The sequence below is a fragment of the Pseudorasbora parva genome, chromosome 18 (genome assembly GCF_024679245.1).
Source record: "Pseudorasbora parva isolate DD20220531a chromosome 18, ASM2467924v1, whole genome shotgun sequence".
Classification (NCBI taxonomy): domain Eukaryota; kingdom Metazoa; phylum Chordata; class Actinopteri; order Cypriniformes; family Gobionidae; genus Pseudorasbora; species Pseudorasbora parva.
Window position 1 is genome coordinate 14,554,588 of NC_090189.1, and position 16,598 is coordinate 14,571,185.

At 38.0% G+C, this 16,598-nt stretch overlaps 1 protein-coding gene across 1 annotated transcript in view; it reads right to left on the bottom strand.

Annotated features, from left to right (window-relative positions):
- The window catches only part of cacna1bb (calcium channel, voltage-dependent, N type, alpha 1B subunit, b), a 185,095-nt gene that overhangs the window by 95,504 nt on the left and 72,993 nt on the right, over window positions 1-16,598 (bottom strand). The window contains exons 8-9 of the mRNA XM_067422718.1: window positions 15,873-16,060; window positions 457-560 (exon numbers count right to left, since the gene is read on the bottom strand). Of these exons, the coding sequence (XP_067278819.1) occupies window positions 457-560; window positions 15,873-16,060 (292 nt within the window). The remainder of the gene's footprint in view (window positions 1-456; window positions 561-15,872; window positions 16,061-16,598) is intronic.

Here is a 16,598-nt window from a genome sequence, read left to right on the forward strand (position 1 = left end):
GAAACAAACTATTTTAATTGAATTACTGCAGAATGTTGTCCATAATGAGAGAGTATGCAAGAGTAGATTTCAGATATGAATTTCACTTTCAACCCACAGAGAATGTGATCAATAAACCAAAATAAAATTGTTGGTGTTTTTGTGACCACTAGAACACATTTGATGCATCTAAACTGCATCTTTACAATAGTAGTGCAACAAGTCACTTTTGTCAAAATGCTCATACATCCTGTGGAAAAAAAAATTCTTCATTTAATTTAATTTAATTTATTTATTTATGAAGCTCATGATTTAAATTGGCTTTAAGTACTTCACAATGCTCTCCATCAACACTGTAGAATGAATTAGTATACAGTCCATATAAGAGTGTCTTGGTTGATGGAACATGGAAGGGAATTCAGAAAGGAAATAAGAAGACAGAGGGAGGAAGAATAGCAAATTTGACGTACAACTTACCCTGATAAGACACCCAGGACAAGGTTAAGCATGAAGAAGGAGCCAATGATGATGAGAGGGATGAAGTACAGCCAGTTCCAGGTGTTCCCGGAGGCATCATTGGCCTGCGCATAAACAAATAAAGTCAGTGATGCTATAGTGCCCTTGTGTGCAGTATCTTGTACATGCTCTTGTGAATGGCAACACATCCAAGACTACAATTATGTAAAGCATTTTGAGAATAATTTCTTTAATCATTCTCATGGTTTAACAATCGAATGCTAAATAAATGAAGTCATTACAAATCCATGTTGCATCAATAGCCAGAGAGCTTCAGCTCCAACTAACCACGGCTTGCAGAGAGAGTCAGACTTCCAGGTGAATGAGTTTCACATGAGTTAAACTTCTGATTAGCACTACATTACCCTTCAAATTGAGGTTGAAAATGCACAAAGAGAGAGAAAGTGTGTGTGTGTGTGTGTGTATGTATATACGTGGTTGTGCATGATTTGACAATAGGGGACAGCCACACGCTGGTGAAAATCGGGCTGACTCCCCAAATTTTTTAAACATGCTTAAAAATTATCGTAAGGTTTGGAGGTGCTCCTAACGTGCTAGGCTCATTTCGCATTTCCTCTCACACGGTCCGAGCCACGACCATAAGAGCATCCACAATGTCCACGCGATTCCTCCCGAGAGAAAGAAATCGTCTGCGAGTTCGTACGACAGCAAAAATCGCACCGTGAACGCCCGCCTTTACAGGTTACCTGTCATACATAAAAGTCAGTCATTCTTTAAACATGATGTTCAAATATATATATTTGAATAATGTCAGCTACTCAAACCACAAATCATTCAATTAATAATTGTATTAAATAATTGTTGCTGCTTTTAATCTCTTAAATAACATCCCCATGGAACCCTTCACAGATATCAAAGCAACATGGATCAATTTTGCCCTCTCCATAATAGCCTTGCTGCTAATGCCATTGATTGTGTATCTCAAAAACAAGCCCCATAGGTGAGATGAGGCACTAGTCAGACTTAATGCTGCTCAATAAACACTAAAGCAAGTGGGAGAAGAGAAACGAGATAAATCATTAATCAACATGTGAATTATTCAGCCAGGGCACACATGGTATAGGTGAGCTCATTGATGGATCTTGTCAATGACACATATCAAAAACCATTTCCATTAGTTTTAGTTCAAATCAGATGTCATGTCAGATGCCAAAGCCTAGCACCCTCATTACTTCTTGAATTAATTTTATTTATAATCATCAATATTTCTTTTACTTTTACTTGTATTTATTTATTTTGGGACTACCTTCTCCTCAAAGGATGCATTGGTCGCTGACTAAAAGTATTGTTTTAATGCGGGTTCTTAGAAGGGAGCATACATATTATGCTTACCTTTCATATCTAAAATGTCTTTGTCTTGTTTTCAATATATTTACTTGATTTTATCTATAATTTCTGCTATAACTACACTACACAATTAAAACTAAATGTGATAATTAGAATCATAATCCAGCAGGTAGAGGAGTCAGCTTTTTTGAAGGACAATCAATCCTTTTACATTAAAAAAAAAATCACCATATTGAAAATATCATTTGTGGCTACAGTACTGTTATTTTTCCCACCGCCATCAGCATGTCTCAGTACTCCTGCAGGCTTCTGCTTCTGAGACCTGCACTCAGTCATTTCACTCCTAATTAAGCAACAGTGAGAGGAGCAGGAGGTATAAACTCCCATGAGGGACGATGGGAACCTTGTGTGAAACAGTCCCCCAGTCAATGCTCAGAGCCCAGATGAGCCCGTCTATACTCACTTATGCTGACGAAGGAACTACTTAGGGAATTAGCTTCTCTAGAATGCCAAAGCAATTCATCATTGCAAGAGTGTTACAAGATAGAATAAAAGTGGTTCAGTATCTACAAAAAAAATAAATAAACAGAGAAGACATTATGTGCAAGAACAAACCAGAATATTTATTTGTCATATATTTTGCAATTACATTATGATGTATAGTATACTTGTACCGCACAGCTTTATTTATTCACTATACTATTCACTATCAGGAGGGAAGTCATGTCTTTCCCTAGCCTGGCAAGCCAGACCCACATCAAGATGTTTGGTCTGGAAACTCACCATTGACGGCTAAAACCGAGGGGCGGGATAAACGGTTGTCTTTCAAACTCCCTCTGCACGTGATAGGATAGCGCTACCACCAACCAGAGCAACGAAGGTGAAACAGAGCTTTAGATAGATTAAACATTCGCCGTATCCGGTCAGCAAAACTCAGAACACATCGTCCCTTCTTAAGAATGACTTCAGTGCCGTTCTTTTGTTCTTTTCTCAGAGAAAAGCTTAACTCCAAGTCTTCCAGAGTCGCGGTCAAAGCTGATTCGAAAGACCGCCGTTCGCCAGTTTCTGTGTTTACTAGAAGCACGCAAACGCAACTCGGCCATTGTCATTATGGCCCCGCCCACCGACTCTATACACGATGTGATTGGCCTGGCAAGAGTTAGGCGAATACAGCTCAGAAGGGTATTGCAAGTTGCTAGATGACACTTACGGGCAGATTAAATTTGCTGCCGCTAGGGTGCGTCTATTTCTAGGCTAGTCTTTCCCAGCAGCCGCAACTAAATCATCTGCCCTTGACAGATGTTTAAATGTGTCAATGTGAAGTTTTAGCTCAAAATATCCAACAATTCGTGATTTATAGGCTATATTTTTGAGGTAAGCAAAAACCCACCGTCCCTTTAAATGCAAATGAGCTACTGCTCCCTGCCTATTGTTTCAAGAAGAGCTTCAAGAGCTTTGTGCAATAGTAGTGGGAAGTTCAGATCATTTTACTGCCTCAGATCTTTGACTCTCGTTCAGCAAAATGAACAAATCTTTTTTCAAGTCGTTTCAATCATTTGAGCAGAATCTAATTAAAATGTTACATGTGAGATTTTTCAATACATTTAGTACTTCTGGAATAAAATAATAAACTATAAGCTAAGGCAGTCATGGCCAAATTTTGAGAAAGAAATTATTAATTAATTGCTATGTATACAGTCAGTTTGTTCACCTCACCTCCTGATCCAAATCGTTCTTTCTTTAGTCACTTCACATTTAATCACGTCTGTTCCCTAGAAAGATTAGAACACCTCTCGTGACTTCTGGTTCGAGCCTCTAGTTCCGTCATAATGTCTGATCTGGCTGTGACAGCCTCATATGTAATACATGTGGTCAGAAAACAGAAAAAAATTACTTCATCTCGCGAGTCTTCGGGTCTGACTTTGAGTCTTGTTCTTTTGACACATAACCGCCTCCCCGTTCAGTGTCTTGCAACATATACAACATTACAGTCGTATTATTATTGACTGCATGTTGTAATATATTTATTATTATTACACGGCTCTGTGAAATACTTGATTCTGATTGGTCAATCGCGCATTCCAGCGGTATGTTATTTCCAGATAACAACCGCTCATCCGTGTACTATGAGTTATCTTGACCTACTACTTCTATGCTTAACGCTGGCGCCATCTTGTGACAGCCATGGCTACAATGGAAGACTTCAAGGCGGGTTTCCTTTATAAAGTTTTAAATATGAAAATTTTTCTTACACAAACGCATCGATTCAAATCAGAAGGCTCTATTAACCCATCGGAGCCGCGTGTAGCACGTTATTTGACGGACAGCTGCAGTTTTTATGAACTTCAAAAACAGTTACAACTACTGCTGGGATTAACGTTAGCCTGGACTTTTTAAATATAACTCCGATTGTATTTCGTCTGAAAGAAGAATGTCATATACACCTATAATGACTTGAGGGTGAGTAAATCATAGGCTTAGTTTAATTTTTGGGTGAACTAACCCTTTCAGCATTCATTTTCAACATTTAGCAGCAATAGATAAAGGCTTTAAGCAGTATGGAACTGTTTTTCTTCTCGGAAGCTTTGCATAAGAGCTAATAAAATATTTAATCTCAAGACAATATTTTGTGTCTAATTTATTTGAGACTAGTAGCCGTGTAATAAGCGAGATAATATACACCCAGCCGGTTGTTATGCAGAATAAACCCCTTCAGAGTGATGCAAGACAGTCCTGATCACTCTGTCAGGGTTTATTCTGCGATAACAACCGGCTGGGTGTACATTATCCCTTACTTATAAAATCATCAGAAGACATAGGCAATAAACTTTTATTATGCCTATCCATTCTGACCAAACAAAATCGAGTTGCTTGTGACGAAGGTTGTGAATGAACTAATTTCTGTACCCAACACGGCTGACACATCCAGGTCACGTCAAGTGACAAAAGGACGAGACTCGGACCGAAGACTGAAGATGAACTAATCTTTTCTGTTTCCGGTGACTACATAGCCTTGTCTATGGGGCTGGGACTTGATAAACGAATGACTCAAACCCGAGACTCCAGAGATGAACTACTCAATTCTCTTTCCTTTACAGAACATATGGGAAGTTGTGCATGCACGGTCAACACAAAATGAAAAAATCACTCTCTGGGACAACCCGTTGTTCTCGAGTCATATTAAAGATTTGTTTAAAATTAACGAATCATTCATGAACGACAGATCACTATTGTGCAACAACAATAGAACATGTCAGAAACTTGCTGTGTTCAGTTCGAACCGGACCGAAGATGCTTGAGCTTGGAGAAAATAACGAACGGTGTACAACTAACTGAGGCGGAAACTATGCTAATACGGAACAGTCTGTCAGCGCCCTGGGTGGAAATGTGCAGATTAAGGGGGCGGTAATATTATAATAGATCCCCTTCATCAGAAGTGGAGAGAAATCTGAGCGACTCATTCACATGCTTGCAGAGAAAGGCTTTCCAAAAAAAGGTTACTGGGTAGTCCTTTTTCACATTTTCTGGGTTGGTAGATGCACCAGGGACCCGAATATAACACTTAAAACACGGAAAAGGTCTTTTTCATGATATGTCCCCTTTAAGGTAAAGTTTTGCCAAGAAATGTATGAACCTGTTATGAAAGACATCACTGGATTAAAACGTTTTTAAGCAAACTCCAGCTACTTTTGCAAATGAAAGTCAATCATTTCTGCTAGATGAAGCATACCTGAGATAGTCCAATAACAACATAAGTCCAGAGTTACTTAACAAAAAGTAACATAGAGAAAATGCAGCCAAGCAGGTCTCCCAATTTTCTTTATCACAAGGCAAAGCAAACAGGGCTTTCCTTCTAACAGCCTCAAAAGAATTTGAAAACATTTGAACTATAAATCAATGCCAAAATAAGACAAATATTTGGTATCATGTATTAGAGGTGTTAGACTTTCAGAGAGTTTAAAATATTTATCATATTCCCCTTAATCCGTTTCAATGTGACATTGCACTTGATCCAAATTATCTTCTTTGGTCTACTGCATGTAACACTTCCTTAAAACACTGCACACAAACATACCTCTTCTCCTTAATCTATAAACAGTGATTATCATAATACTTTATTTCGCATTATGTACAGTCAACTGAATAAAGATTTAGATCAAGTAAATAAATGTGAGATTAGCGTAGTCAAAGAGACACAAACGACATTATTAACTCCTCTGATACAATGAACATATTTCTTTTTTTTCCCTTCAAGCCAAAATAGTGAAAAAATAAAGACTGTGGGGTGAATTCAGATTTTAAGAACAAAATGTATAATTTATTTGATTTAGCACCCCATTCACTAAAGGAATTATATGGTGCGCTTTAATGAGACTGTAGAGCTTCGGTCTAATATAGTGATTTATACACCTGAATCAGCTCTTTAAGACACGGAAAGTGTCTCTACTGCAGTCTGGGTCTGGATATATTTCTATATATAATGTTTTTCTCGATCATTTGATCATAATTCGATGACTCTTGCTGCCGCACCTTTCTGGGCCCACAAGTATGCAATTTACGATTGAAAGAAACCCCACGGCTTAATTTAAATATGGTGCAGCATTACTTCAGTGTACTTAAACCGGATTGCAGGGCGATAGAGAATAAGACACAAGCATTTCCATCTATGCATATTTTTCACTACCGCAGTAATTATATCCAAAAATGGGGAGAAGAAAGAAGGGAAAAAGCCTGAAATGATTCAATGCTGCATGCATCTAAATATGACTGCCCTCCATCCAGCTCCCAACAGGCTATTTTTAAAGACGTTTAATGAGCTCTGGGATGGGTCTGACAGCCCAGGACGACCGGCTGACAGGGTCAAGGTGCACAGAGGCCTGGTGACTCAGCCTGCAGTAACAAGAGCAAAAACACTGATTACATCGAAACACACACACTTGGTACTGGAATAGCACAACAGCTGCGGGCTGACTATACATTTTAGTGTAACAATTGTCACACATGGGGCTACTGACCACATGATGTCTCATTTCGGGTAGCATGCTCTCACACGTCAATAAATGGCACCTTATTACTGCCTTGGTGGGAGCTGAAAGTTTAATAGACAAATTAACATTACAAATGCTTGACCAGAAGGTAGATTTTAGATTAATTAAAGATGCCATTGGAACGAAAACATCAAAAAGTGTATTATTTCATAATCACCAAAAATTAGTTCCTCAAAATACTTTTAGAAATCACACAAGAACTTTCGCAAGGGTTGTTTTGTTGCAAAATCCAATTTTCAAGAGCAGTGATTGAAAGTAAAACCAATCATGTTTCTGCTTGGTAAATGCTGCATTCCATTCAAAGCAGGACGTGGGTTATTACTTCTGCTTATGATTACAAAGATGCTCCTTTGCTTGTATGCTCAAAACATGACAGGTATGTAAGGGAAGAAAGTGACAGTGCTACCATAAAGTATGCCAGTGTCAACATAGGTCTAGCAACCAATTATGCTATGCAATGGAAGCATTCTTCTGCAAGTGTACATTATAAACAGAAAGTTCTTCTTTTTCCACTCCTGTTTCGTTTCTGCAGACTGAATTTTTTTCTGCATGCAACTTCAGCCATTATATTAGCTTAACTAAATGTTTATCATTAACTGTATACACCGATCAAGTGGTCAAGGGAAGTGGTCAAAGGAAGAAACCGTGGTGAACCGATGACAGGGCCAAGGCTCATTGATGCACATCACATGGGGAGTGAAGGCTAGCCTGTGTGGTCTGAACAAACAGATGAGCTACTGTAGCTCAAATTGCTCAAGAAGTTAATGCTGGTTCTGATGTGTGGGGGTCAGAATATACAGTTCATCTCAGTTTGTTGCGTATGGGGCTGCATAACCAAAGACCAATCAGGGTGCCCATGCTGACCCCTATCCACAGTCGAAAGCGCCAACAGTGAGATCAGAGTTGGACCATGAATCAGTTAAATAAGGTGGCTTGGTCTGATGAATTACATTTTCTTTTATATCACGTCAAATGCTGGGTGCGAGTGTGCCGCTTACCTGAGGAATACATGGCATCAGGATGCACTATGGTTAGAAAGTAAGCCAGCGGAGGCAGTGTGATGCTTTGAGCAATGTTCTGCTGGGAAGTCCTGCCATACATGTGGATGCTACTTTGACACATACCACCAACCAAAGCATTGTTGTAGACCCTGGAAGCGGTATTCACTGGCCTCTTCCAGCAGGGTGCACTGCCACAAAGCAAAAATGGTTCAGGAATGATTTGAGGAGCACAACAACGAGTTTAAAGTGATCCCCAGATCTCAATCTAATAGAGCATCTGTGGGATGTGCTGAACAAACAAGTTTGATCCATGGAGGCCGCGTCTCGCAACTTACAGGACTTAAATGATCTGCTGCTAACATCTTGGTGCCAGATACCACAGCACACCTTCAGGGGTCTAGTGGAGTCCATGCCTCGAAGGGTCAGGTCTGTTTTGGCAGCAAAAGGAGGACCAATACAATATTAGGAAGGAGTATTGTTATGCCTGATCTGTGTCTCTCCCTGGGTATCAAGTCTTCTAGTTCAATTTTAAATGCCACTCTATTTCACATTTCAAGAAAGTCTCAAAACAGGTGGCACTGTAATTATTTATTGAACAAATCCAATCAAGTGCAAATTAAACCATGAAATATTAATGAATAATAACAAAACTGGGCAGGGTCGTAACAGTGTTTAACAGCTCTCTAAAACACAAATGACAACTGTTTTCTGCTTATAACCATGGTGACATAAATAGAAAGTCATTTCACTCTGTAAATAATTTATAAATTATAAAAACACATTTAAATGTATTGCTAAGAAAAAAGAAATACATTTCCCATCTCCAACAGGTAGTGTTGTTCCACTACATGGGACCTGACCAGCATCCCCAAACAAGCATGACACAGCACTGGTAATTAAGCAGAAAGCGATTAATCTCCAGCACAGCGAGAGGGTAATAAAACTAACAGGCATGAAATGAGGAGTGCCATGTCATTAGCAGAGGACTCCGCCCACCCTGGCTCGCTTGGGCCGGAGCTCATTATGGGTGGGGATAAAGTGGCCTTAGGTTGAGAAACTTACACTAACCTCTGGCCCTCTGCCTATCTGTCATTTATAGAGCTACAAATTGATGCTCAATAAAGAAATGCCTTTTACTTTAGACAAGGCACACAACCGGTTGTTATGATTTGAATGTTAGAACATGATTCCCTAACACAGTCACAGTTTTGCTGCATTGGGAAAATTTGGGATATGAAAGAAAGCCTTTATGTGTGTAATCCATTACAAACAATCCCATTATTCCATTGTGCTGTCATTATTCACAGCGCTATAAAGACATAAATCCAAGAAGTCACATTCCAGCTACTCTGACATGCAATCTAGAAAATGGAGTGCTGCCATTATTCTTATTTCATGGCGTGATCCATCCTGCATTCCAACCATAAACAGCATCTCAAAAAGCAGCATATTGCAAGAATGCAAGTTTCCTTGAATTGGTAAGAGGGATTTCATGCCTTTTGTTTTTTCTATACATTAAAGGGTTATTTCACCCAAAAAATTATCCCATGATTTACTCACCCTCAAGTTATTCTAGGTGTATATGACATTCTTCTTTCAGACAAACAAACAAGAGTTATATTAAAATGTCCTGGCTCTTCCAAGCTTTATAATGGCAGTGACTGTCGAGACTACGTCTGACGAAGCGTAAGCATTTTGAACTGAGGCACAGGCACTATACATTTTCACAAGTTGAATACAGAAGGCAATTTGCTGGAAGCTAGATAGTTTACTTTATAAAGTTTCAAATATGGATATTTTTCTTAGACAAACACATCACTTCACTTCAGAAGGCCCCTTATTAACCCCCCGGAGCCGTGTGGAGCAGTTACATGATGGATAGATGCACTTTTATGGACTTAACAGAAAAGTCAGTGCCATTATAAAGCTTAGAAGAGCCAGGTTATTTTTAATATAACTCTGATAGTGTTCGTCTGAAAGAAGAATGTCATATACACCTAGGATGACTCTAGGATAAATCTTGGGATAATTTTCATTTTTGGGTGAACTAACCCTTTAAGTTTCTTTTTAGCAAATTATATTTAAATATTTCTGTATAACACAGCAGTGCAGAAAAGTAAAATTCTAATTGAACATCTAAATGCAAATAATGAACAATACATATATTGATTTACTCTCTATTTGTCACCAATTATAGGTCTTTGCTTTTGAATGCAAAGGGATTAAGAAATGCACTGAGCTACTTTATAAACGAGTCAGTCTCTGTGAAATAGGATTGAAGCCTCCGGGCTAAAAGGAAGAGTTAAAGTACAAGCTCCAGTAGTTACAAATTGGCAATAAAATGATGAAGCCAGCTATGGTCTCCCAGAGACGTGTTTTTACAGTATTCTGAGAACACTGGCTGTTTTTAAAGGCCTCGCGGAATACCTGAGGGGCCACCAATGCACTTTGAGAGGTCATGTGACCCTCAAGCCCATGCTAATCAGATACACTCACACATATTGTACACACAGGCTGTGCTAAAGTTGCCTGGTGAAAAGGTTTATTGTACTTAATAAGAAAGAGTGAAGAAAGAGCAGAGAGTTGCTCTGTTCCAAAAACCTAGAAAGGAAGCATCTGTTTGTGTTTTGTTTTTAGTAATAGATGATTGCGAAACCTTCGGTCAACTTTATTTTTAGTTGGGTAAAATGATGTAACTGCTTAGAAAATTTGTCACAATTGCAAGATTTGTCACAAACATCAGTAAGAATGGGTTATAAAGTACATTCTGATAACAGTAATATAGACCTGCAAGCAATCTTTTTCCTGAAAACGTGTTAAAGATTTGTATATATAGATTAAATATAGATTAATTTCAAACTGTATACATTTTTCTTTCTAAGAAAAATCAAACATTTAATGAAAACAATTATTAATTTATATATGTAAAAATGTATAATATTTAAAATAATACTGCTTACTTTACAGACATTTTTAACATTTAATGAAAAAAATGTTTTAATTTACACTTGCAAAATGTGTATTTAAAAAATAAATTCTCAAAAAAGTTAATTAGTAATAATAAGCCATGCATGCCATCATTTTAAAGCAAAAGTGTTGACACATTTTTTATGTCTTCCTGTAATTTAAAAAAAAAAGATTTATTATAATTTACAGACATACTTCAAATATCAATAATAAAATAAAAATAAGATCATTAAAATCATGTACTTACATAATTAAATAAATTGTATTATTATTATTATTATTATTATTATTATTATTATTATTATTATTATTATTATTATTATATATATTTATACGATAAATATAAAATAAAATATGTATTGTGGTGGAAAAATCATGTTGCTTAGTTTAAGCAAGCATAAACACTTGCTGCAAAAAACGTACTTCACGCATTACTAAAAACAAGTATCGATGAAAAACATTGAGTGTAATTAAACAGCATAGTTTGCCCCAATATTGCAATTCCAATTGTTCGTTTAAGAGGTTCCATGATGGTTGGGATTCTAGAAATTGAGGTGGCGCAAGAGCTGTGTTAGAAGATGGGTGGGTGAAAGTGTGAGAAAGAGAGAGGGTATCAGCATAACCAGCAGGCCTCCACATATGACAGGAACAGGTTGGCAGCCTACAGTTTGAGTTCAGCTTAGCATAATTCTCGTTTCAGTCTGTGGCGGGAGGAGGAGTGGTGTGGGAACAGGGTGGCATATGTTGCCCCACACCGTGTTCTGGCAGTCTGATGCTCTGTACGCATTTGTAAACTGTGAGGAGAAGGGGAGCAGGTGAAACTACAGCAGTCTGTCTTTGCTGTCACTCAGCAGGGTTTATACTACTATCCCTGGAAGCGCTACTGAGACAGTTCCGTCCATGCCAGCATCTATCCTGAATGTGATATCTCTATAATGACTGGCCTGTGGTAAAAACAAATTGCCGTAGTAGGGTTTTCTATAAGTGTGAAATTCCTGCATATCATAAATTATTAACATATTCCTTTGCATATTTAACTGTCTGTAATTAAACTAAGCAAGCTTCTTTCTGCTCCTCCACTTAGTACTCCCATCCACAGACACACACAGATTTGAGCACCTTTACAGAAAGTCTCCAGAGCTCAACACTCAGACAAGCAGAACACAGACTGTCAGACGTTCTAAAACACAAAATAAAATGCAGAAACAAAGAAAAGCCTCTGAGATTACACACAGAATATATCACATCAACATTCCACACTGTGCACGCACTGCAAAAAAATGCTCTTCTTACTTAGTCATTTTGTCTTGTTTCTAGTCTAAATATCGAAAAATCCTTAAATCAAGATGCACTTACTTACAAGATTATTTTTCTCCCCCTATTGGCAGATGAGTTTGCTTGTTTTAAGCAAAAACTCACTTCATTTTGATATTTTTCTCTCCAGAAAACAAGAAAAAATATCTTATGTAATTTTACTTATCTAGTAAATGCATCTTGATTTAAGAATTTTTAGATACTTGTAAATGGTAAATGGACTGCATTTATATAGTGCTTTCAACAGACCCTATGTCTATCCAAAGCACTTTACATATTGCCTCACATTCACCCATTCATACACTCATTCATACACCGACGGCGGTGTCTGCCATGCAAGGCGCCATCCAGCTCGCCGGGAGCAGCTAGGGTTAGGTGTCTTGCTCATGGACACCTCGACATTTGGTCAGGTGGAACCGGGGACTGAACCACCAACCTTCCGGTTTGTAGACATGAACATACATGAACCACTGAACCACTGCCGCCCACATACTTGGAATGGAAACAAGAATAAACTAAAAACTAAATAAGAAGAGCATTTTTGCAGTGCGTCTATAAATGCATGTGTGTTTATGTGTGTGTGAGGTTAAAGAGTTAACTTAAAAATGAAAATTATGTCATTGTTTAATCGCCATCATGTCCCAAAAAAGTATAATTTTCTTACAATGCTTACAATACTTTCAACGCATCGAAAATATGATCACAAAATGTCATTTTGTGATGGTGATTCATGCCAAGGTCCAAAATGACATAAAAAGACCATAAAAAGCGCATACGACTTGTGAGCCATATATATATATATATATATATATATATATATATATATATATATATATATATATATATATATATATATATTTTTTTTTTTTTTTTTTTAAGTTTACCGTCACCATTAGGCCAATATTTAGTGATCTCCCCCCTATCGCTGCAGCAATTTTTGTAATCTATTTGACCTTTTTAGTCCAGTTTAGAGCCATTTTTGTACAATTAAATTTCTTTCTTTTGAACAGCTTTTAAAGTTAAATCAACGTGCAGATGAGTGCGAATGGACAAGTTTGATACATGCGCAATATAGCTGCTTTTCTTTACCCTGGAAGGTGTCAGAGAGTCATGGTATTTACAGGATATTCACTTGGAAGGATAGCCTGACAAGCCAGACCCACATCAAGATGTTTGGTCTGGAAACTCACCATTGACGGCTCAATCTGAGGGGTGGAATAAACGGTTGTCTGTCAACTCCCTCTGCACGTGATAGGATAGCGCTACACCAACCAGAGCAACGAAGGTGAAACAGAGCTCGTTGATAAACATTCGTCGTATCCGGTCAGTAAAACCCCGAACACATCTTCCCTTTTTAAGAAAGACTTCATTGCCGTTCTTTGTTCTTTTCTCAGAGAAAAGCGTAACTCCAAGTCTTCCAGAATCGCGGTCAAAGCTGATTCGAAAGACCGGTGTTCGCCAGTTTCTGTGTTTACTAGAAGCACGCAAACGCAACTCGGCCGTCGTCATTATGGCCCCGCCCACCGACTCTAATATACACGACGTGATTAGACCGGCAAGAGTTAGGGGAATACAGCTCAGAAGGGTATTGAGAGTTGCTAGACGACACTCGCAGGCAGATTAAATTTGCTGCCGCTAGGGTGCGTCTAGATTTCTAGGCTATTGGAAGGATAGAAGAAGATGCAAAGTTTAGAACAAGAACAAGAACTAAAGCAATGGAGAATGATAATCTGCTTTGTTCTAAAATAAAATAAAACTGTTCTTGGAATAGTGTGTTGATTTGTATCATTCTTCAAACAGTGTATAATACATCACTAGTATCTCTACAGTCACGATGTGCATAAGCTGTTGTTCCATACAGACAAAAAAATCGGACTGCCCATAGACGCTCTGTGGACGTCCATGCCACCGCCAGCATATTTGATCATATTCACAAAATGTTCATGCCCCCCAGAATATTTTGTTGTATGAATATCTGAACAGGCATATCAATAGAAAGAACATAGACTCTCTGCATTTAGACATACAACTGTTTTATTCTAGCTCAATACATTATTTTGTGGGTAACACTTGTGGGTAAGTTGCATAAAAAAGCTAAATTTGGGGCAAAAGGCAGAGAAAATCATGTTTTTACACCCAGATCAGCTTATAGCTCACCGTGGGTTGACATTTAATTTGGTAACATTGGGCAGTTTTGATTTATATAATGTTGAATGTTGATGATCGTGTTATTTTACACATGCATCTACTTGCTATCGCTTGTTCTGCTTCCTTTCCGACCATTTTTGTATCCGGAGATTCGGTACTCTTTCAGAAGATGTGTCATAGCGCACCATATAACAGTGAAAACACAGAAAGCCTAAATTTCTGTCAATGGTAGGGAAAGAGTTAAAATTAGCTCCTCTGCAAGATGATACGCATTGGGAAAAGGGAGGAAAAGGAGTTTGAAAAAAAGGTGAATCCATCCTCAGGTTGTGTGTGTCGTGAATGAGATTTTGTATTTTTGTCTGGCTCAATCAGACAGTGGAGGATGGAGTTAGTGTAAACAGCCTTTGCCAACAGGATATTTGCAGTTGGTGTAAATAGACAATTTGATTAGAAAGTTGTGGTTTAGCAGTCAGTTTGTGTATAAATGCAGTTTTTTTTCTTCTTCTAACTTTTGACTTAATCTCTAGTTACACATTGCTATTGTGGGATGTAAATATTTGCTTTGTTTTCACTAAAGCTCTCACCTTTACCTTTATATATATAGTACTTTGTCCAATACAGATCGTTTCAAAGCAGCTTTACAGTGTTAACATTAAAATTATTCATTTAGTTAATTTCAGCTGTTCTGCAGTTCTAAAAGAGAACAGTGTCATTGTTCAGCTGAAGTTAGTTCTGTGTTGATTCAGCTCCATTGTAAAGGTCATCAATTATTCAATTAGTTATTTTCTTCTATAAAGCAGTTCTGCAGAAAACAAAGCTCTATTTTGTTGTACTAAAGATCATTAGACTGTTATGCTGGCTCAGAAGCCTCTCTGAAACCATTGGCTCATAGAGCAGTAAGGCAACAAATCACGCCAAATCTTTCGCAGCCTATATATTACCTCAGAAAACTTGGAACCTAGTTCATATATCTAATGGAATACTTCTATAATATTTTTTTTTTCTTTTTTTGCCATTTGGCATGATAATTTACCATCTACCATTTTAAGTAAAATAGCTGCCCAAACATTTAGCCTCACTCCTTGTCTCCACATCTCCAAACCCGACTGAGCCTGGTTTCTCCCAAGGTTTTTCTCTATCATGCCCTGATGGAGTTTTGGTTCCTTGCCACTGTGGCCTTTGGCTTGGCTTGCTCAGTTGGGGACACTAAAATGATGATAAGTTATGCAACTAAATATAAAAATAAAATCAGGTCTTATTTAATTCTATAAACTATAATACTGATCTGCAAACATTGTCGCTATATGATAAATGAAAATAAGCTGATAACATCACTGTTTTCTCCAGAACGACTGTAGAGCCTAATCAAATTTTGTTGCAATATTGTCCTGTTTAACACTGTGAAGCTGCTTTGAAACAATCGCCCTTGTAAAAGCGCTATATAAATAAAGTTGATTGATTGATTGATTGATTGTATGTTTGGATTATAGAAGAAAGAAAATAATGAGGATAAGAAAGAATAATAATAAAAATTACAACATTTCCATTCTTCACGTGTACATTCCTTTAAAATACTTTAATAGCAACTCACATAATATAGCACATCAGTCCATCCTTCCATAGTGATGCACTGGAAGACTGTGAGGATGGCGAAGAGGATGTTATCGAAATTTGTGATGCCGAAGTTGGGCCCTTTCCAGTACTCCATGCATTTTGTTCCATCGGGACACTTTCTTGAGGGAGACTCTACACCACACGGGTAATCCCCAACCTTTTCTCCTGAACAAACAAACAGAAAAGAATCATGCACATAGGCTTAAATCACTAACCATTACCCATCTAAAGGGAAAATTACTGCAACCACCCTTTCCAAACTGGTTGGAGACACACACACACACACACACACACACACACACACACACACACACACACACACACACACCCTTTCTCTCTGAGGCATATCACCTGCTGATGTTTCTGATTGAGGGGTGAAGCAGGCAGCAGCTGAGCACATGTTAGCAGCTCAGCTTCTTATTGGAAACCTCATTACCGACACAAGCTAATTACACGCACTGTGTCGAACTGAAATAACTCATACACACATATTACATTAACAACCTGTCAAGATCCCTCACACCATGGACACCGAAATATAGTACATAAATACACAAACATGTGCACGCACACAAAAAAATAGCCTCCAGCTGCAACAACAGGGCTTATGTCCTCATCTTCAAGAGCCGTGCTGTGTGGTTACAATAGAAACACATTTGCTCCCCAAGCTCTTCAGAAAAATATCAAAAGCAATATTATAATG